At 50.4% G+C, this 23,147-nt stretch overlaps 1 protein-coding gene across 1 annotated transcript in view; it reads right to left on the bottom strand.

The window, feature by feature from the left end:
- The window catches only part of SLC18A2 (solute carrier family 18 member A2), a 36,199-nt gene extending 26,824 nt beyond the window's left edge, over positions 1-9,375 (bottom strand). The window contains exons 1-3 of the mRNA XM_045068980.1: positions 9,265-9,375; positions 8,712-8,847; positions 6,952-7,303 (exon numbers count right to left, since the gene is read on the bottom strand). Coding sequence (XP_044924915.1) covers positions 6,952-7,303; positions 8,712-8,832 — 473 coding nt within the window. The 5' untranslated portion in view covers positions 8,833-8,847; positions 9,265-9,375. The remainder of the gene's footprint in view (positions 1-6,951; positions 7,304-8,711; positions 8,848-9,264) is intronic.
- Positions 9,376-23,147: the final 13,772 nt, after the last annotated feature.

The following is a 23,147-nucleotide window of genomic DNA, read 5'->3' on the forward strand; positions in this document are numbered from 1 at the left end:
TCCTCCTACTGTCCCATGCAAAACTTCCCTTACTATGACATGAGATGAGCTTGTAATTCACCAGGTGGGGCTCAGAGCCAACCAGGCAAACAGCAAAGATGCCAGCTCCAACAGCAGCTCAGATGGGCATCAAATGGAAGGGTCTCTAACCTCAGCTAGCTGAGAGCTGGCTGCTCTGTGCTCTTTACTCATTTAGGCAAAAGAACCCCATTTACAATCCCAAGCCCTACACAGCTCTGCTGGATACTGAATAAAAAAACTTCCAGGAGGTTTAGAGAAGAGAACTCACAAGCAGTTCATTTTTCCCAGCAACTCCTCTACATCTTGGGGGAAGAATGGAATATGGCAATGCTCATAGCTGCCCTAGAATAAACACAGGTTTCTCTCCCCCTTTCAACACACTCCTTGGAAAACAATGTATTTGTCAAAGCTGGTGGAAATACCAGGGCCATGACACTCAGTCTGCAGCCCTGATAACTGGCCAGGGCCACCTGGCAGGACACATCTTGAGTAGCTTCTTACCAGGAGGCTCTGGCATTCCCAAGGCCATAAGTAGGAAGCTAGCGAGAGGGTCCCTTGTGATTCCCACTGGCAGGACCCTCATTTTTCAGAAGACTACATTGAGGGCTGGGAATCTAAGTAACTTGCCCCAAACTCAGGATAACAGGCCTATGTTGAGTGCCTGGGATGTGTCCAGTCCTGCTGGCATATACTTACATGGGGATGTCCGTTACAGGAGCATGGGATCACACCACATATGGTTGGTCTATCGTTCAACAGTAGGGAGCTCCGTGCCCACAGGGGTATGTGCTTATATAGGATTCTTGATCCCAAACCCAGGTGCTGCATTTGCTTTAAAACCACTGCAGCTATGCCTTTTTTGTTCTTGTTTTTTTTTTTTTTAATCCCTTTGGCATTTTAATAAGCACATAGGAAATAACCACATGGTCAAACTGGAAAGAAACTCAGAGGCTGGCCACTCCAAACTCTCCTCATGCTGGATGACAGAGCAGAGGTTCAAAGACAGAGTGGCTCACCATGGTGACAGATCGAGCCAACCATTCCGGATACCCCGGGCTCACGCGTTTCCTTCTCATTACCAGACACTCATGCCCCCTATACTTTCAGTGCCCACCAGACCTCTGATTGTGCTACCCAGTAGAAAGTACTAGGCAGCATCTCTGCCCCGGGGCTCAGCCCCAAGTCAGCAGGGCACAATGGGCATATCCTGGAGCCCTCCACTTTCCGATTCTTCTGCCCCAGCCCCCCCAACCAACGCCCACCTCCGAAGGAAAGTTGTCCAAGGCCCAGGGTCACTGAGTGATGGGCCGATCACCAATGCCCTTTCTCCTTCCCCACAATGTCTCCTAAACAGAGACTCAAGTGACATTAGTCATGAAGATCTGAGTCAGTCTCTCATCTCAGCGCTCGGCAGAGCTACATCTGATAGAGCAAACCTTTGGCGAAATATCCCATTACTCTCCCCTTGTGTGTCATCCCAGCCCACGGCCACCCTCTGTAGGGCATCAGGGAGCAGTTAATCCAATCGAAATAAGACTAAGAGTCATATATTGAATCCCCAGGAAAAAGTGCAAAGCAATAAAAGTTCTGTTCATTATATATACCTACGCACCAGTGGAGAAACTCCACAGTCCCTAAAACATCACGGAAAATCAATACCTTTTTCTTTAATACAACTAGCTTATCTTTGCCATAGAGACCAATGCAAGCCCAATTCTCAGGGCTGTTAAAACTCAGGCTCCCTCTGCCTGACACAGAGTAGGGGACCCAGAAGGGTACAAACGACGTCATATGAGACAAGACGTGGCATCTCCCTTTTCAATGATCTTCTGAAAGGTGGCACAGCAAACTTCAGGAAAGAGAGGGACTCCTGACATTTGCTGAAACGCACTAGACGGCTGACGTCCATCATTTCATAGGCAAAAAAAATTCTTAGGTTTAGCCCTTAGGTCTGTCTTGCTCAGCTAGGAGATGCACGGAGTGAGGGATGCAAGCGGGCGTTTCTGACTTTTGTGGGGGTCACCCCCATTCCCTGCCACACAGCTCAAGTGGGGGCTTGGCTCCCGTGAGAAGCCCCCGATTTCACAGGCAGCTTCTCTCCATTTCAGAAGCGAAGACTCGATCAGCCCATCCTAACAACATCTAGGACAGGAGATCCCTCTCCAGAAGAGCTGGTTTCCCTGTCCGCGGAGGAACTGAAAAGGTCACTGCTTATTCCCGTAAAGCCAACTGCAGACCAGCGGCTGAAGCGAAGGAGAAAAGAATCACCCGCCTTCCGTGGCCACTCTGTGCCCTGCGGCTCCCTTCTTGTCATTCAGATGTGGGCTAAGATTTGTGAGGACAAATAACCGGCTTTCAAAGACATGAGGTAACTATGGAAATAAATTAAGCCACTGATGCTGGCTTGATAAAAAGCAGACCAGGGAGCAGAGGAGGACCGAGGGAGGAAGCCGGGGCGCTGAGCCCCAGCACCCCAAGTTAACGCTTTCCCCAGCCATCCGGTGCATCTGGAATAGCTCTTGGTTCTCGAGAGGCAGCTACTACGGAAGCGAGGGGAGACCATGGCGCCCCGTTCTTAACCCGATTTGTGGGGAGAGACATAAAGGTGCTGTTACAGTGTGTGTCTACCTGGAACTTTCCTGGTAGGTCTGCATATGCCTCAGTTTCACTCACGGGGCTAGAGGACAACAGATACTGCTAGCTGAATTCCTTCTACCCCTCCCTAGATGCACAGCTGCTGTCGTGAGATGAATAAACGGAATCAGAAGTCACACAAGCCTCAAAGATAAAAATCAAGTCAACCAAGGCGCATGGAACCCGCGAGCTTTGGAAAGTGTGCTGGTGAGTATGCAAGCACTACCCTTGCCAAAAATCAAAGGTCTTCCGTTCCCTCTCTGGGCACCCGTTTTTTCAATAAAAATATTAACACCTGAAGATGAAATCAAACAGGAATAAAACTTGCATATTAGCAACCCAATGGGCAAGTAAACATTTCTCAGGAAGTGTCATTTGTTACTTTCAGGGTTTGGAAGGAGGGCTCTTAGCCAATACTTACAACAGCAGACAGGCAGCCCGCCTCCCGCGTCACTGGCCTCTAGAGCCACTCAGACAGCGGCATCTTGACCGTGAATAGGAGGGTCCGGCCGTGACACGTGTGAGGGGTGGGTCCCAGCTGCAGCAAAGGGCTCCAGAAAGGAGAGGTTCCAACCAGCCTCGCGGGAGCTTCCCTAGTCTTTGGGGATGTAGGAGGCCTTTCGTTTCCCCACTGTCAGACGTCACCACATGTCCCCATGTCCCCACATGTCCCCACGGCGGACATGCTGGCAAGCAGTGCCAGATCCCACCAGGGGCTAGAAAAAGATTTCTTCCAGGACTGGGGAGGCAAGGGAAGGTCCATGTCCAAAAAAACCACACTGGTTTTTTCTAAACTCCCCACTCGATGATTAAAAACAGCCATCATGGGGCATCTGGGTGGCTCTGTTGGTTAAGTGTCTGGACTCTTGCTTTCAGCGCAGGCCATGATCTCAGGGTCCTGACATCGAGTCCCAGGTCCGGCTCTGTGCTCAGCCCGGAATCTGCTTGACATTCTCTCTCCCTCTACCCCTCCCCCAGCCCATGCGCACATGTTCTCTAATAACTAAACCTCTTTAAAAAAAAAAAAGTATCAATCAACAACTCACTGTTTAGGCTTTTACTTTCACCGGCTCAGCCTGGTGCAATCAGAGAGAGCCCCAACAGATACAGGGAGGACAGATGGTGACGGGCACTGTGGATCCCGAGACGTGAACTGTAAAAACTGTAAATCATGGAGCAGGTGGAAAGAACAGGAAGGGAAGAAAACACCCAACAGAGTCTGGGCACTGGCTCTGCCCTGTGCTGCCCAGGGCGGATGCCTTCTCTTCCCAAGCGGTAAACTCCTTTCCCTACAAAATGGTAGGACCGGCCCCAAAGCCCTCGATCAAGTCCCTTCCAGCTCTGAGGCTCCGGGCTTTTAACTACTTGTTCCTTAATCAGAAACATAATAACCAACCGTAAAATGCTGTATTAAACACACTTGTTCACAACCCTGAAAGTGGGAGTGACACAACTTGTTCATAATTGAGAGTGCAATTGGCACAAATCATGTCAAAAGACTATATCCTCTGCAGGCGCTCACCAGGGCAAGTCCTCTAAAGCAAAAGGAATGGATCCGTCTCTGAGCAGAGCTGTGGGACACCCAGAAATGCCGCAAGTTCCCAAAATTCGTATCTACCGGGCTTGGAAAATACTGAAAAATGCACAAAAACCCGGGTCATTTTGGAGGGACGATCACTACATCAATATTATAACTCGATTGCGTTTCCATATCATAGGGCAGCACTAGAGAAGCTTTTCAATTTGCTGACTAGCTGGGGGAACCCGTTAGGGATTACAGGTTTGCTCTAAATTGGAAAGTGGATTACCCATCATAAGAATAGACCGAATTTCACAGGTCACAAAACAAAATTAGGTTTCTGTTGGAAGGCTTTTTTTCTTTTCTTTTCTTTTCTTTTTTTTTTTTTTTTTTTTTTTTTGAGCCCCAAACAGGAGCCTTGGGTGGCTACAGTCTCAAAGCCTCTGGAGTATTTAATAGGGGAAAAGGTCTCACCAGCTTTAAACAAGCTTCTTCCTCAGGGTGTAAGCAAAGCATTAAAAACAAAAATGGGATTTTTAAAAAAAGCTTTTCCTTTGCCGTTTGCATGTGGATGATTGAACGCTCATGCCAGTTTCTGAACGCTGTGTTACACTCCTCAGCTAGGACGACTGGTGCCCAAGTGACTGACAAGGCATTATTACAGTAATGTCTTCAATTTTGCTCATATAGCCTTTGAGCTGTTCGCTTTCTCGGAACACAAAACCCGGAGACGTGTTCTGCAATTACACCAGATGCATTTTAAGAAGCACTCTTGGAGGTGGAGAAAAACAACCCTGCGATGGCTGTTTGGTTTTCCTCCTGAAGGAGAAGGACACCTGCAAATGGCGCCTTGATAACCCTGCTTCGAGGTGGGCTCCCAGTCAGCCCATCCTTGCGAGGCTCCCGTGCTCAGCCCATGTTAACCCGCAGCTTCATAACGCTGCTTGACATGACAGCGGGGGTGGGGCTTGGGATTGTTGAAATTTATTCAGGGGTACCACTACCCTGCCCAGAGAGTCAGGCTGCAAAAGCTTAAAATAGGCTTCCAGCCAAGTGGCCACCAGTAGGTGACCGTAACCTGTGTGCGCGTCTCGGGGCTGCCTGAGGGGGGTGGGGGGAGTCAGATCCACCTCTCTGAGCCTCTGCCACCACCCCACGGCCCCCCCACTCAACAAACCTCCTCTTCTCTGTCCCAGAGCCGGCCCCCCTCTCACAAGGGCCCTGTGCTTGCTTTAATGCCCTCGTTACAGTCTGGAGATGCTCAATAATATTTGAACAAAGGGTCCTGCGAGTAACAAAGCCGGGCCTGTTTCCCCTACTGCAGACCAGAGCCTGGGTCAAGGTAAAGATGTCCCTGCTCCCAGCCTCCACGGGGTGCCAGGCTGATCTACTGCAAACTGGGCTTGGCTCCCAGACTCTTCAACTTGGCTTTGGAACCTCTAGTGGCTCCCAAGTGTCCCCTAACCCTGAACAAAACCCCCTCCTCTCTCGGCCTGGCCCTTGGAGTCTCTTCCCGCCTTGCCCTAGCCCATCTGCTTGCCCTGCCTTCCTTATTCAGAGCCCACCCTCACCCCCAGGCCTCCGGGCACCCCCCTCTTTACCATTTTCCTGCCTTGAGGGCCACGATGAGCACATGGCAACCCACTGGCCCTCACTCGCACCATGCCAGCTCCCCCTCTTTGCAGCCGATGTCCGCAGGGGCTGCCTCTCCCTTTTCTCAGCAAGCCCCCCGTCCTCAGCATTGAGCCCCCAATGTACCAGGCAGAGCTGGGCCACCTTGGCTGTGATGGCCCAGCCAGGTGGCCACTGACAGTGGAAATGGGAACAATTATTCAAAATTAGGAGATGGTTAAAAAAAAAAAAAAAAAAAGTCCAGAGCATCCAGATGAACCTAAAGCTAGCTTGGGGCATTATTTTGGGCATTATTGGCTGGTTTGACTCATCCAGAAAACAGCCTCGCTTTTCTCTTTGTGCACGTGGACCCAGCTCAGTAACGGGCCGGGGAGCTGTTTACACTTCCCATGGCCTCAGCATTCTAGAAGATTCCATCTACTTAGCAGGAATACTGGTCTTTCTCCACATTCCCTACATCCCACACCCCATCCTGAGGCTTCACCATGTCCGCTGGAAACCAAATCACCCTGGCTCTCTACAGGGAAGTGGATGACCCGAGGGAGAAGACCAGACAAAGCCGAGTGACATACAGAATCCAATGATGATGCCCCGGCGTCTGCAGAGCTCCTGCTGCCCCGGGGCGAGTCTGGCAACTGCACTAATGAAATCCGGCATGTAGACAGAATCCAAGTTCTCCCACTTGGGGAGGGTCCCTTTATTTTCCTTCAAAGGTTTCTTACCTTCTGACCAACAGAGGGGGCAACAAATGCGCAATCAGTGATGAAGGAAAGAAACAAAAGGAAGAGGAGATGGTCTCTCCCCCGCTCACCCACCACCGCTGCTTTTCTACCTTCTGATGAGTGAACAAGAAACAGAACCCCAGGGAGAAATAACCTGGGAACGATAGAAATATAAAACCCCTTGGCCAGGGGTGCCTAGGTGGCCCGGTCGGTTAAGCTCCGGCTCTTGCATCGTGCTCAGGGTCATGGGATCGAGCCCTGTGTGGGGCTCTGCATTCAGTGCCGAGTCGGCTTTGGATTCTTTCTCCCGGGTCCCCCTCTGCTCCTCCCGACATGGGCGCACGTGTGCTCTCAAATAAATAAAAATCTTTTTTAAAAATTCAAAGCAAAAAAATCCTCCTTGGCCAAAATAACGGAGCCTACCTGTTGGTCAACATTCCTATGAAGGGATTGGTGAGGAGCTGGACGGTGGCTTTAGAGGCGAAGAGGAGGCCCACTTGCACGTTTTCGTTCAGGAGGTCCTTGTCCTCGCTGGGACAGTCTGAAGGCGCAGTGGAGGTGTTCGTCACCGTGTGCTGCGTGGCGGCCGGCCGTAGCAGCCCCCTGTGAAGCTCTCGGGTGCTGTTTCCCGTGACCATGGTGGCGTTGTCGTAGTAAGAGAAGATGCTCTCGAAGCTGCCTGAGGTGGAGGCCGTGAGCACGGGCTTGGCGGTCTGGACCTCGGAGCTATTTTTCTCGTGATTAATGCTGTACAGGTAGCTCGGGATGATAGGGACTGTGGACAAAACACAACGGGGAGGCTGCGGCTGCAAGGAAGCCCCCCTCCCCAGGTCAAAGGGCTGCAAAGCTGCAGGCACATCAAATGCCACAGGAGGCCCAGACAGGTCTGCCCCTGGGAGGGCCCCGCCCCGGGTGCTGAGCTCCGGGGAGAAAACAAAGCCCCAGGAGGCTGTGAGAGCTCCGGCTCCTCTCGGGACCAGCTCCTGTGCAGAAGGGACCTGCCCAGGATTCTGCGCCAACGTGGGACGTCTCCTTGACGGGGTTCCCTCCCAGGAATAGGTTAGGAAAGCAAAACGGGGTCTGAAGTCTATTCAGGGCTGACCTGGGGGTCAACGAGAGCTCTTCCGAGAGAGGCTCAGAAAGACCTTTCAGTCCATGAATCCAGGAAATAGAAATCAAAATTTCATGATGGGACTTAGGGGAAGATAAACCCACAGGAAGTAATAATTTGGAAATTCTGCAACAGGCCCGCTTCATGTACGACTTGAGTGGGAGTCCACAATTTCTCATACAGCCTGGGAAGTGTAAAAATTCCTGAGACCTCTATAAAGGCAAAGGAAAATTGATGTAAAAGCAGCCGTGGGCATGTGTAGGACAACAGATCATTCAACACAAAGGAGAGGCGAGGTCCTTGTTACTGAACTCCGAGGAGCCCCGCTACTCTGGTAATCCTGGAGGTGAGAACCGGCAACGGAGAGGAGCGGAATAACCCACGCCTGAGAATCTGAATTAATATACATATATATATTCATTAAAAATTTGGACATTAAGGAAAAACGCACCAAACACTCTGCTATTAATGGGGCTAATTAAGAGACCTGGATTTTAATTGTTTATCAAAAATCCACTATAGGGAAAAGACTGAAACCAACACTGTTCAAATTGCTTTTGAAAAGATCCTGAAACGTTCCAATCTCCAGCCACCCACTGATAAGGTATATTTATGTGTCACTTCCTTCTTTGCAGAGAGGGATGTTGACTTGTTCCTTTAAATGTGAGGTTGAATTGTTAACCCACATTGTGGGCCGGCACAATAATTACTTTAACATTATTTTGAACACCAGGGACTGGCTGGTTCTTAGTCGGAATCTTTCTCATCGTGGTCTAAGTAGGCAGGGGGAAGCAGGAAATTATCAGGAGGAAACACAAGTTCTGGGTCTTAACAAGATGCCACATTCTTTGACCTGACCACCAGAAAAACGAAGCCACAAAAAAAGGGGGGGGCAGAAAAACGAAGCCACAAAACGCGGCTGCAGGGCGCCAGACTCGGGAAGGGGAGGAAGGAGAGGTTTTTGCAAAATGTGTTCTCCCGACTTTCCCGGAGCGCGCTCAGATGGGAGTGTGGGGCGGGGGACACCCAGGGAAGGGGTCCCCGGGGCGGGGGCCGCCCAGTCCGTACGTACCCACGACGGTGAGCAGCATGTTGTCCAGCAGCAGCGCCAGGAACACGATGAACAGGATGAGCTTCCGCGAGTGACGGCTCTCCAGCAGCCAGCGGAGCAGCGCCAGCTCGCTCAGGGCCATGGCTCCGTGGCGGGGCTGCGGGCGCGGCGCGCGGTGAGGGGCCGCGGCCGGCCGGGGGGTCCCCGCACCCGCAGCTCTCCGACCTCGTCCGGGCAGGAGGAGCGGCCCCCGAGCCGCGCGCCCTGTCGGGTCCCCGACGTCCCACTCTCGGCTCACCTGCGGCGGCGGCGTCCTCCGGGCACCCGCCCTCCCGCCCAGGACGCCCGCGGGCGCCGTCAGGGCCCGAATCTGGGGCCCGCGGGCTGCCGCCCCGCTGTCCACCGCCCCCGAGGTCCCCCTTCTCCCATCGGGCGCTCGGGAGGCGCCGCGGAACCCCGCGCCCCGTGCGTCCGGCGCCCCGGCTCGCCGCGGAGACCCCCGCGCGGCGCTGGCGTTCGTCCCCGCTCGCCGCCGGACCCCGCTGTCCCCGCGCCGCCCCTCCGCCCCCGTTACCTCGGGGTCGCCTGCGGCAGTCCGCCCTGTGCCGTGGGCTCCGTCCGTCCGCGCGGCTCCCGGTTGCGTCTCCGCCCCAGCGCCCGGCCGCCGCCGCCGCCGCTCACTTTACCCGGTCCGGCTCTGACGTCACGGCAGCTGGGGGCGGGAGGGCGCCACCTTCCAGAACCGGCCTCGGCGCCCCCGCCCAGACCTGCGCGGGCCTCCGGGGATCTGCGTCTGGGCCGTCCCAGGTGGCCTGGGTGAAGCGGCCGGGGAGTCAAGGGAAGAAGATCAGGGGCCCCAGAGCGAGAGGTCAAGGGTCCTGAGGTTAAGGTCAGAGCCAAGATTACAGCTTTCACCCCTAGGAAGGGGCTGCAGCTGCTCTTGGAGACTCACTGCCCCTGAGATTGGCCTTGAGGACATGAAGGCTGCCAGATGAGAGTGCCAGGGAAAGGGGTCACAGGGTGTTGGGAGACAGGGACACATCTCTTTCCAGGGAAGCCACTCAGAACCCCACCATTCCTCTCCTCTCCCCCGGGGAGCATGAAGCAGGGTGCCACTTGGAACCTTTGACCGGCAGGTCCTTGGGTCCCCTCGGGTTGGGGTGGGGAAACAGGAGGGAAGGGGACACCTCCCACAGTCACCCCCCAGTAGGAGAGGGGATAGAAGACTCCAGCCCCAGAGCCTAGGACTCAGAACTTAGGAGCAGGGTCCTGGGACTCTGGGGCCAGCCAGAGCATGTCACCCTGGACAGGGAACACTAGAGACCAGGTAGGTACCTGGCATTTTCGTAAAAGGACTGGGGAGGCAGCTGGCCCCACCCTGTATGCTGTAGTCCTCTACACTTTGTGCTAGACCGAGGAGAAGGGGAGGTTGGAGGGGGCTGTCTGGTTAAGACAGGCACAGGTGCCTGTGGGATCACAGGAGCTGTAATCCTCACTCCTGAGGGGTAAGGACCCACCTTTGATTTCCAAGTACCTCCATTTTATAAGCCGAACAGAAACAGATGTCCTGACACCGCTGCAGCTTTGGAGACCCTTCTAGAGGGTGGAAGGAACCAGCGCTCTTTTCTTGGAAAGCCACTTAAAATAAATGTTACCCTCCTGTGGTCTAACCATGGAGCCCAGCCTTGTTTTATTAATGTTGGTCTATTGTCAGCTGGAGGCTGCTTACAGCAGAGGGGGGGGTGCGTGGTGCTCCCCTCTCTCAGCTCCTTCCTCCCATACACCCCCATGCTGCCCCTGATGTATGAAGAAGATGGCTGGATAAGTAAGTAGGTCAGTAACATGGGGACTCCGGGAGGTCCCAGGATGTGTCCACTGAAATATTAAACAGGGAGAGAAGGAAAACCACTTAGGAGGAGAGAGCGGATGGCAGGGAGCCGTGTAGATGGCCGTGGACCGTATCACACTCGTGGAGGGCCCCCAAGTGCCTGGAGTTTCAGAACCCAAAGACACAGACTCTGCCCATGCGCCCGTGGGCAGAGATGTGTCATGGTAAAGGGTTCTGGTCAGGATGCCTGGGTCCTGTTCTGCTACTTCCTTGGTAGGTGACCTTTGGCAAATTATGTAGCTCTTCTGTGCCTTGGTTTCCCCTGCCTGACACAGGGATACTAATTTTGATGACTGCAGGGTTGTAGTGAAGATGAAGTTGGAATCCCTTAACAGAGTGCCCTGCCCAAAGGGAAAGCTGGGTGTGTCCGCCATTCATTCAACCAGTAAGGATTTATTGAGTGCTTACTATATGTCAGGCACAATGGTTGATGCTGGGGAGATAGTAATGGTCCAAGCAGACAAAATCACCTTTTGGGGGGTGTCTACACATGCTGGTAGCAGCGCCGTGCAGGTGAACACAGGAAGCCACTCCAACTCCAGCCCCGCCAGCTAGCAGAATCAGGCACCAGGGAAAATGCCACTCTCCTGCTCCCTCCCTGTGATCTCGGCCACCACCCCTGGAACACCATACCTGACAGCAGTGTCTTCAAACTCTTTTGTTCATACCCACCCAAGAATCCTTTAAAAATATGTATGCCCCACACATATTTGAGTTGGCACCTAAAATGTTTTTTTTAATAAATTTAAATGGTTTGGGGTGTATTGTATGTGTTGACCTTAATATATAAACCATCATAGCACTTATTTAAATGTACCCAATGGAACATAAATAGTACAAGAATACAAAACCATCATATTATACTAAAAAACACAATGCAGTTCCTCTTTAAGTCAAAAAATTTACATTATGTTCTTTACGTCTGCAAAGTATATTTTCACTCCACTTCCAACAGAATTTGATCCAAATGTAATGTTTTTATCACAACTTCTTAATTCACCATCTTTTTTTTTTTAAGATTTTATTTATTTATTTGACAGAGATCACAAGTAGACAGAGAGGCAAGCAGAGAGACAGAGAGAGGAGGAAGCAGGCTCCCTCCCGGGCAGAGAGCCCGATGTGGAACTTGATCCCAGGACCCTGAGACCATGACCTGAGCCAAAGGCAGAGGTTTAACCCACTGAGCCACCCAGGCACCCCTTAATTCACCATCTTATCTATTATATGATATATGTAACAAATTATGAATAGGCATTAGTTTTTAAATTTTTTATGGTTGTAAATTTTACAATTCTCTTTACTATCATGTTATTCTAACAATCATTAGTAACATATAAATGATAAAGGCATCATACACACATGAATTTTGATAAATAATTATTATACGTTTATTAGAAAAATTGTATTAGAAGGACATAACTGAATGAGATGGGGGGGCGGTTTGGAGCCTTGACTAAACAGACCCTAACATTTCCTCTGGGTGTTTTTAAGCCTCAGGACGATAGAACACAGTAAGGTGGTAAGAAGCAGGTTGGATGAGAGGTGGGCCTCTTCTTTGACTGGTGGGGGACCAGAGATTATTGAAAGTGATAAAGGGGCAATCTCATGTCTCTACCTGGGTCCATCTCAGCCAGATCAATTTTAAAATAGAGGACATGTGTAAATCGAGGGTCTCCCATGGCTTGGGAAGCCTTCATGTATGTGTGTGTGTGTGTGTGCGTGTGCGCACACACCTAGTGTCCTGGCATTACACGTTGAAGATCCAACCTGGGAAGCCCACTCTGGTCTGGGTCTTTTGGTCTGTACAAACTTTTCTTAGCCCACTTAGCTCTTGCCTTCCCCTTCAGCCACCCTGGTTCCTCTCAATGTTTCTCAGCCTCAGGGCCTTTGCACTGTTCCCTCTGCCTGAGAAGTTCTTCCCCTCCTTCTCCTGGTTATCTCCTTCTCATTCTTTATCATCCCTAACACCACTTCTTAGGAGAAGCCATCCTTTTGTGGACCTCACCTCCAGTATCAGGGCTTTCTCTTTCAAACCCTCATGGAACTATTACTTCCTCCAAAACTTGTCTGTCCATGAAGAATAATATTCCCATAAGTGTGATCAATTACCTCTGTGTCTCCAGATATCAGGACAAGGGACACTCTTTTTTTTCTCATCACCAAGGTCGCCGAACACAGGCAGTGCTCATTAAATAGCTGCAAAAAGTGCATGCACTGAGCAGGGAGAGCTCCCTTCCGACGCGGAGCCGTGGGAACCAGAGAGAAATCCCCTTTGCTTGAAGGGGAAGTTTCCATTCTTCTCTCTCTCCCCCACTGAAGTCCATTCCTTGAGGACCAGGCTCTGAGAAAGCCTCCTAGGAACACATTTGTTCTCCCTGGGAACTCGGACTGGTGAGCTCAGCCTTTCCAAACTCTAGGGACTGGGAAGGTACAAAGGTACCACCAGGGTTGACTTTTTTCAGTAAATTTCAATATTTAGGAAAGATAAGGCATGAATGATAGGGAGCTGCTTAGAACGAAGCAACCATTTGACATAGGCATTGTTTGAAATAAACCAGAATGCATCTCAGCTATGGATAGCCGGGTCCTGACTGGGTCACTCTTACAAATTATATGACTTTGGGCATATACTAAACTCTTTTGCATCTTGTTTCACATCTGTCACTCAAGCACGATAAGAGGTCCCCTCCCAGAGTTGTCACGGGGATTCGGGGAGATGACGCTTGCCTATTGCCAGGTGCACAACAGATGTTCACGCTCATAAAATATTGTCTGGCACTGGAAACAGACACACGAAAAGATGCTCAACATCACTCATCATCAGGGAAACGCGAATCAAAACTACAATGAGATATCACCTCACACCTGTCAGAACGACTAAAATCAACAACACAAGAAAGAGAATATTGGCGACAGTGTGGAGAAAAAGGACCCTGTTGCCCTGTTGGTGGGAATGTATACCGGTGGAGCCCCTGTCCAAAACGACAGGAAAGTTCCTCAAAGAGCTAAAACTAGTACTACCCTATGATCCAGGAATCACTCTACTGGGTATTTATCCTCCAAATAAAAAAAAAAAATTTAATTCAAAGGGCTACATGCACCCCTTTGTTTGGAGCAGTGTTCTTGACCACGGCTAAACTGTGGAACCAGCCTAAGTGTCCGCAGATAGATGAAGGATAAGGAAGATGTGGTGTGTGTCTATAACGGAATATTATTCAGCTGTAAAAAAAAGAGTGAGACCTCATCATTTTGCCCTGACACGAATGGAGCTAGAGAGTGTAAAGCAGAGCAAAATGTCAGTCAGAGTAAGACAGGTACCATATGATTTCACTCCAGTGTGGAACTTAAGAAACAAAACCAAAGAGCAAAGGAGCGGGGAGGCAAACCGAGAAACAGACTCTTCACTACAGAGAACATGCTGCTGGCGACCGGGGGGGAGGTGCGGGGTGTGGGGGGGGTGGGGGGGACACAGGTGCTGGGGATGAAGGGGGGCACCTGTGAGACACACCAGGGGATGAATGGAAGTGTCGAGTCACTATAGTGTTCGTCTGAAACTAAATATAACACTGTTCACTATATTGGAATTACAATGAAATCAAAATTTTAAAAAGTGTTCTCTGGCGTTGGAAAAGTGAGTGTGCTGCGTAACCTGGAAGGCGCAGGCGGTCCGTGGGGAAAATTCTCAGGTCCTCGCCCATGAGAGAACTTGGAATTCGGGAAAACAGACTGAGTGGCTGGGCATTGAACTGTGAAATGCAAACAGTGCCCGGAGCACAAATGAACAAAGGCATCCTGAAGAGACAATGGTTGGGACCATAGCGAAAACCTGATGTCCACGTCAACACAGGGGAGAGCCAGGCACAGGGTGGAGCAGGCGGGTCCCACGAAGAGAAGCCTGAATGGCCACCGAGCTCTTGAGGAGCCACTGGGGCACACCAGTGACGAGAGACACGCCAATCAAAGACCGTGAGAAACAGAGCGACACCCATTGGCCTGGCGACAGTTAGGGACTGGGTTAATGCCACTTGTTGATGATGTAGGGAAATGGGGTTCACCTTGGGGGTGAGGTGGGGGGACTGGGGCAGCCTTTCTGGAGAGCGATCAGGACAGCTTGGGGGAATGAGGCAGCAGTCTCTCCCCCTGCCTGGGTCTCGGGGAAACCCCGAAGGGGGCCAGAGCAAGCAGAGACATTGCAGTGTCCTCCCCAGCGGTGAGCAGCTGGAGGCCAGCCTGGTCTCCATCCCCTGGAAATAAGGAAGGGAAATGAGGAGGAGCCCCCTGGAGCCGTCAGCGGCCGCCTGTCGGATTACCCGCGCGTTTGCGCCCAGATTTCAGTGTGGGGTAGGAAAGCAGGGCGGGGCGGGGCGGGGCGGAGAAGAGCAAGTTCTAGGGCATGATTGCATGTTGGTTCATGAAAAGCGCACAGAGCACCCCTGCCTATGTTGGGGCTTCCTGTCCAAGGCTATGTATTGAGCACGCAGGAGTGGGTGCCTTTTAGGGGGAGGCCCCCAAGCGTGGGGATCCGGGATGAGGTGGGAAACTGGAAAGACGTAGACATAAACCAAGAAATGGGCCTTGCAAGGACCCACGACCATAGTGTGCACAGAACAGAGACAGACCATCAGCTCTCTGCCCACGAGGTTCCTTTCCAAAGGGGCTGTCAGCCGTGGATGCCTGGAAGAGACAAAGGCTTTCCATGTGGAGGTGGCTGTATTGAGCACGTGGCCACACATGGACCGTGTCTCCCAGGGACGGGCAGGGCTGTGCTGCGTCTCTAGCCCGACTGAGGGGAAGTGACAGCCGATGGAAACCCAGATCCTCAGGAAAGAATGAAGAGCTTCGGAAAAGGTAATAAAATACCTGGCTAGCTGCGAAAGACTCAGATGTTTTCTGTTTTCTTTCTCTCTCTTTTTTTAACCATTTTCCTTTACAAACCTTTAACTCTTTAAAAATATAACACTATCTGGGTGCCTGGGTGGCTCACTCATTAAGCAGCTGCCTTTGGCTTGGGTCATGATCCCAGGGCCCTAGGATCGAGCACCGTATTGGGCTCCCTGCTCAGCGGGAAGCCTGCTTCTCCCTTTCCCACTTCCCCCGCTTGTGTTCCCTCTCTCGCTGTCTCTCTCTGTCAAATGAATAAATTAAATCTTTTTCAAAAAAATAAATAAATAAAAATACAACCTTGTCAAACAGAAGTTAAACACTCTTCTGATGGATACATGACATGTGCATGAATTACTTATAACAACGATAACAAAAAGGCGGAGGTGGTTATGAGGCTATGAATTGAGCAGACGTCTCTGTTTTACGTGCAGTGGTAGATTAGTACCTGTAAATGGACTATAAAAAATCAAGGATGTATATTGCAATCTGTAGGGCCACCACTGTAAAAAAAAAAAAAAAATGACTAAATAATGCAAAGGAGACTAGTTAATCAGGAAAGTTAAAATTAAATGGAATTCTACGAAGTATTCAAATAATTTTAAAAGGTGGGAAGGAGGAACAGATGAACCAAACATAGAGGAATCAATAAAATGATAGAGGATATCCAGCTATACCCCAAATCACATTCAGTGGTTAATGGACACTACAATTAAAAGACAGAAATTGTCACAGTGGATTTAAAAAAAAAAAAATAGTCTGAACTCTACACTGCCCGTAAGAGACACTCTTTAAATATAAAGACACAGACGGGTTGAAAGTCAATGGGTGGGGAAAATATACCATGGAAACCGTAGGCACATATGCCAGGAGCAACCATGTTAATGTCAGATCACAAGGATTCCCAAACCAAATGTTAAACGGTGATACAAAGAAGGCGCTCTCCTCGTGATAAGTGATCGGTGTGGCAGGAAGACATTGTCATCATAATGCCAATGTACACCATAACAGAGCTTCAAAACAAAAGAAGCAAAGCCAGCCAGCAAGAAAAAATACAATTTCACTGTCCTAACTGAGGGATTTAATGGAGCCCCTAGACCAAAAGAACCAGCAGGCATTAATATCAACACGATACCAACAACCACGTTGGCTTGATATTTATTTATCCTGAACCACACCGATTTCATTCTTTTCCAGTGCTCAAGGAAGGTCTCAGCCAGGATCTGTCCTATTAAAGGACAGATTCAGCTAAAGCGTTGTTTGTTTGGTTGGTTGGTTTGGGGGGTTTTTTCCTTTAAAGCCAGTTCTATCAGTCATTGAGTCTACATAGAAATAATGAGGCTATGATTGGGAACAAATGCATGTCATTTCCATTCGTTTCTGAGTTCTTCTGCATAGCGCAAAAGAACATTTTCTGTTTAAAATTGAACCAAATCTGTTGTGGTTTAGGAGGGAAGGGCAAAGCCAATGTCAATTTACTTGAAGGATGCCTTGCTGACTGCCGATAAAATTAAGTCATAGATGCTCTAACTTAATAATTCAATCACTGGATTAGCTGGCTTCGTGCGGCATTATCTGTAAAACGCAGGTCTCCAGGTTTTGCCACTTTGATAGAATCGCCAACCTGTCTGAGGACATTCGCTGTAATTGAAGGCTGCAAGGAGCCAGCCAGCTGTGAAGAGAGTGTCTCATCAGCCTCATGCCGTCATATTCCCCCCTCACTCGGACCATTGCAGTCACCCCAGTGGCTACCCCAACGGCCACCCAGACCTCCCACAGTCCAGCCTCCTCACCACCAGCAGGAGAGAGCTCGGAAACACCAGTGTGGTCCTGCCACTCCCTGATCTGAAACCCTTCAGTGGCCTTGCACTTGGGGAAATGTCAGATGTCTTCAGTGAGGCTCAGTAGGACCCTGTCCAGAGTCAACCACTCCCTCCATTTGCCATGTCGCTCTTGTCTCTGATGGAAAATCGGATTTCCTGATGACTAGTTGAGCTCTCACATGGCTTCAGATTGTCCTAAGGGTCCCAGCACTGCAGCCTGAAAGGTCCTCGCCAGCCTCGGTCACGTTGCCTTCGCCCTCTAGGCACTCAAGGCAGGTTCTCTGCCTCTGGGCCTTTGCACTGTCTGCTCCTTCTGCCTGAGAGGTTCTTCCTCTTCCTCTTTGATTATCTTTCTCATTCGGAGTCTCCCGTCTATCTGTAAACCCTGTGTTCCTTCTCACCCCAGAGCCTTTCCTCAGACCATTTCAGCTGCCTGGAAGGTTCTCCCCTCTTCCCATTTATCTACTTAATCCCCCCTTAGCCTTTAGGTTTCAGGTCAAGACATTTAAAAGTGAATGGATGGACTTTTAACGTAAGCCTCACCTTTCATTTTAAAGGTTTCCATAGAAATGTAGTTATTTTATCTTTCAGCCATATGCTAATTTTTCTTCAGCTTCCCAACAGCAAGCATAAAAAGGGAAGCCGATTTCAAGTGGGAAGCGAGGCATTCTCTTGTAGCTCCTCCGGAAATGTTCTGTAGTGTTAAGCAAAGTCTCCTTTTCCTTGATACTAAACTTCTGAAAGAAAAAAAAAGTAAGTAGATGGAAAAGTATTTCCTCTCAGGGAAGTCCTCACCGACCCTTATGCATAGGTCCCTGGGCTGTTTCGATAGGGCCCTAAACCTGTTATTCCTGGCACTAATTATAATCACGATTTTATGGCAACTGTGATTACTGTCTGACTCTGCATCCTTCTCCATGCCAAGCGGAAGCCAGGGCCTCTGGGGTCTTGCCCACCACGTCTTCCCTCCCCCCGACCCCCCAGTGGCACAGAAAACAGCATCCAGTAAATGCTGTGGTTGGCTCACGTGCCTCATCACCTAAGCAGGGAGCAGCAGCTGCGGGGAACGAACTGAACCCACCGGAGCCCTAACAGGGGTCTCACCTGGTCTCCGTCCAGCCCCTGCCTTTGCAAAGGTGACTCCCTCCACCGCAGTGTGCGCCCCCTTCTACCTGTCCAAGCCTCCTCTCCTCCTACCCGGTTTGGCCTGAAAAACTTTTTCCCCACCATCCCACAACTCAGCAAAAAGCCCACTCCATTTCTGATGCCGGGAGGGACGGCTGTCTCTGCTTGTTCTGAAAGACCCGCAGATCCCCTTACCCAAGAATCCAACACTGCCACTGGATGCAATCAGCAAGAGGTTCTTTATTGTTACACAGGTACCGGCAGGTGGTCGGTAGCTCCAGCTAACCGAGCACACCGACCAGAGTGAAGCAGGGTCTTTTATAGGAAGGTACAAACAAGTTTTGGGTGGGGCGCAACTGATTGGTTGACAGTTTGAACTTTGAAAAAGGCATATTTGGAGTTTGCTGATTGGCTCTAAGGACCCGCGCGCAAAGAGAGAGGCGGGAAGGGGGAACAAGCTGATTGGTTCTGGGCCCGCGCACAGGAGGAGAGAGGCGGGAAAGGGGAACAAGAAGGGGGAAGGTAGGAATGCCATCATGGCGTCTCTATTATTTCTATAAGCCAAGCGGTTACAGAAGGGCAAAAGAGCGATTAATAAGCAATTAATAACCTAATTAATAACCTGGTCTATACCTAAAAGCCAGCGGTTTACAGAAAAGCAAACAAGCGGTTAGTTACCCTATCTGTCTACTAAGGGAGGGGTCTTTCTAGGGGAGGGGTCTTTCAGTTCAAGTCTCAGGGAACTGAATCATTCATGCCACCTCCCCTGCAGCCATCCCGGCCCCTTGATCCCCCAACCTCTGTTCCTTCTTGACTTGGAATCTTTGCTTAGAAGATCCCACCACCTCGAAGGACCTTCCTGCCCTTGGGCAAGGGAGACCAGCAAGAAGCGAAATGTCCAGATGTCATCACTGGGGCGGGAGGGGGGGCATTTTCGCCATCGAAGCATGGCCGCGGTAGAGGCTTCCTTCAATTCCACAGAATGGCTCCTCTTTCCTCTTTCCCAACCCCCATCACCAACTCCTGCTCCAGCAGCTTCCTGACCGGCCTCCCTGGCAGCAGGTGCTTCCTCCAATGGGTCAGAAACTCCATGGATCTCCATGAACCACAGCTTCCAAGGACCCCTGCCACAGCTCAAGAGCCTTACATGACTCCCTAATACTCACATCTAAACCCTTCTGCTTAGCTTTTAGGGTCATCTACAATTCCCCCACCCTACCCACCCCCAGCTCCTCTATGCCCCTGTCACAAACCTTATTCACATTTTCCTCAGCCCCCAGAGCCCAGCTGGAGTCCTCTCTGCACATCAAGCCTGGGAAAACTGCTACCACCCTCGCTGGGTTTCTGCCCCCAAAACCCCCATTTTATAAAGCATTGCCAGAGTGCAGTGTGCCCCCACCCCCAACAGGATCATCTGGGCTCATTCTCTTTTCTTTTTTTTTTTTCCCAGCTGGACCTTTAACTCCTTGACAGCGAAAGAAGTGTTCTTGTCCACCTTTGTCTCCCCGAGGAAGCTTGCATGGAGCTACTCGCAGAGTAGGGCCACAGGACTCAAGGTGAGGAGCCCTGCGGCCAGAGCCAATTCTGCCCCAGTCAGCTGCGCCTCGGTTTCGCCGTCTGTGATGCACCAGGTAGACCTGCACCGTCCAATGCAGGAGCCACTTACCCCATGTGGCCTTGAAATGCAGCCAGACTCGAGATGCACCTTTATGTTCTATTTAAATACACACTGAATTGCATGCGACGACTTAGTACAAAAAATGTATTTTGCTAAGAACTTTGGTGTTGTTTACATGCCCAAACAATACTATTTCAGATACGCTGGGTTCAATAAAATATATTATCCAAACTAATTTCACCTGTTGCTTCTTCTTTTAACGTGGCTGCTAGAAAGTTTAAAATTACTTGCATGGCTCAAGTTCGTGGCTCGCTCTCTATTTCTCCTGGCCGTGCTGGGACATCAGGGCTGGAAGGGACCTTGGAGGCTGTGGAGTCTAAAGGCTGCCCTTTCCACACAAGGAAGCACTCAGAGATGGACACAGCCTGGCCCGATGTCACACGGGTGCGAGGCCAGGCAGTGGGGACTGGAACTCTGCTTCCTGGACCTTTATGTTTCGGGGGCAGGAGTGCTCTGACGCTGGGGGTACCAACAGGTGGGGGCCCACAGGTGGTTCTCGGTAGGAGAGGACTCTGGGAGAAAGCACAGATGGGATGCAGCTCTGGGCTACCTACCACCCCCACTTCCCCCCACCCCCACTGCTCAGAGCTGTCTTTGTCCACTTGCTATGCCGACCGCACGCCCAGACATTCGCAGCGCAGGAGATTTTCGTGGCTAATCAATAGTCCAATAGGGCAGGCTGCAAAGACCCAAACCTAATTATTTTGTTCAGAAACTTGTCTGTAACTAAAAGGCATCTGAGAAATCACTGTCACCATCTCCGTGGGGGGGAGAAAGACCCAGTCATTACATCCAATTGAGTTTATATTGACTGTGGTCTTGTTGTAGAAGATGTTGTCTCCCCACAAAACCAGTGCTGGGTGCCGCAGGGAAACACGCACGTAAACACACACGCACGCATGCACGCACGCACACAGAGAGCTTTCCCTTTTCCAGGAGCCTATGGAGAAGGTTCTGGTTCACCCTTTCTGCACAGGTGGCCTGACCCACTGCTACTAGAGAGACTTTCTGGGTCTTGGTCTTGTTTTGTTCCAGATTTTGCAACCTTAAATTCCTCTGAGGGGAGAAGAAAATGAATCCCTTTAATTCATTTAAAAATTAATTTAAGTGGTAATATGAGAGAACATCTCCTACCAGCCCCAACATTCACCAAACCCCCCAAATGGAAGAAAAGACTCAAGGATAAGAAACCTTTTGGAGGGCGCCTGAGTGATTCCGTCCATTGAGCGTCTGCCTTCGGCTCAGGTCATGACCACAGAGACCTGGGATCCAGCCCTACTTCGGGCTCCCTGCTCAGCGGGAAGTCTGCTTCTCCCTCTCATCCCCCTCCAACTCATGCTCTCTCTCTCTTGCTCAAATAAATAAATAAAATCTTTAAAAAAAAAAAAAAAAAGCTTTTGGAAAATTAGTTAAGACGTTTGACTTCAGAACCGTTGGTCAGTAGGAAGAATCTGGAAGCCTCCTGAGCGTGGGCACATTGGGGTCTATGAAATAAGGGGTGGTCACTCTTACAAGGAAATACCAAGTGACCACTTACAAAAATTAGGGAGCGCAGTGCTTACCATAGAAAAACATCCAAGAGATGTTATTCTCCAGTGCAATCAGAGCTCACAGGACAGCATGCCTGTTACAATCCAATTTAGGGAAGCAAGCACATTTATTACCGAGGCTCTACGTGCCGGTGCTGGCGTAAAGTGCACTCAGCTGGGTTCCAGGTGGGTGTTGGTCACCCCCCGAGGGCGCCCATGGTCATCATTTCCAGGGAGTGAGATTGGGAGGGGGGCAGTGTGTAGGAGGCTAAAGATCTTTATTTTCCACTTGTAATTGTATGCCCTTCTATATTTTTAAGTGTTATTTATCACAAGCTCCTGTAGCTTCTCTCTCATATTTTTTTATCATGAGGTGTATGCACAGAAGAAGGCACAGCACACGTATTTATTGTCCAAAGAGGAGTCGTTCAGTAAGCCCCTTGTGACCCCCATCCAGGTCAAGATGTAGAAGCCCCAGAGCCCCTGGGTACCTCCCCTCCAACACAATCACCTCCCCTCCCCTAAAAGTAAGCACTCTCCAGACTTGATTGATGACCTTCCTTGTTCTCCTTCTGGTTCCTTTTGTGCAATGTCACTGGTGAGATTCAGCCGTACCTTGTATAACTGCTGTTCATTCATGTTCATTGCTATCTAGTAGTCCCTGATACGACTGTGTCGAATTTTCCATGTTCATTCTGTGAACAGATGCTGGGGCCTCCCCGATCTGGGGCTCTCATCCGCCAGGCTGTGGTGGAGATGCGTGTCCCTCTCCCTGGTGCACGTAGGCATGTGTGTCCCCAGGGTTTGCACGTGGAAGAGACTGCTGGATTGTGGGGCAGGCACAGCTTCACCCTTTCCAGGCAATGCCAAATGCTTTTCAAAATAGCTGCATGAACACATATCGCTAATTTTAAAGGTTTTTTTAAGATCTTCATGCAAATGAAAAGAAAGGAAGGAGAGAGGAGTAATAGGAAGTAGCCTCACCGCTGCCCCGCTGCCTGCACCCCTGCGTCCCAGGACCTAGGACGCCATGCGCCTTTTGTTGGCACCTGGCTCTCCCACCACCCGAGAACTTGAACCCAAGCCTTCCCCGGCAGGCTCTGCTGCCTCTCCTCGGCTGTTTGATGGCCGGACTCAAGCAGCCATCTGTCAGAGCCTGCCGCATCTCCCTCCGCAAACCCCCAGAGGGCAAGGCTGGCTGTCGCTAAAGGTCAGGTCTCCCCACAGAGCCTTGCACAAGGCTTTGCACACTGAACTGTGCACCATTATTGCCCAGTGACTCTAATTTTGGGAATGATGTCCTTTTGCGACAAACCATTCCGCTAATTTTTTGAAAGATTTTTATGGTGCTTTCGCCTTCCTACAAAAGTACCATATTGACTGCAAAAAGCTGCTTGCAAAAAGTTTCACTTTTAGTGGTTTGAGGGAATCTAGTGTTTAAATGCACGAGGATTCACCTAATTGTTCTCTTTTGATGGACATTTGCACTGTCGGTCAGTGATAAGTGACGTCTGAGGGAATAGTCCCTAGGAT

This window comes from Mustela putorius, unplaced genomic scaffold (assembly GCF_011764305.1).
Source record: "Mustela putorius furo isolate JIRA1106 unplaced genomic scaffold, ASM1176430v1.1 tig00003909_pilon_pilon_pilon, whole genome shotgun sequence".
Classification (NCBI taxonomy): Eukaryota; Metazoa; Chordata; class Mammalia; order Carnivora; family Mustelidae; genus Mustela; species Mustela putorius.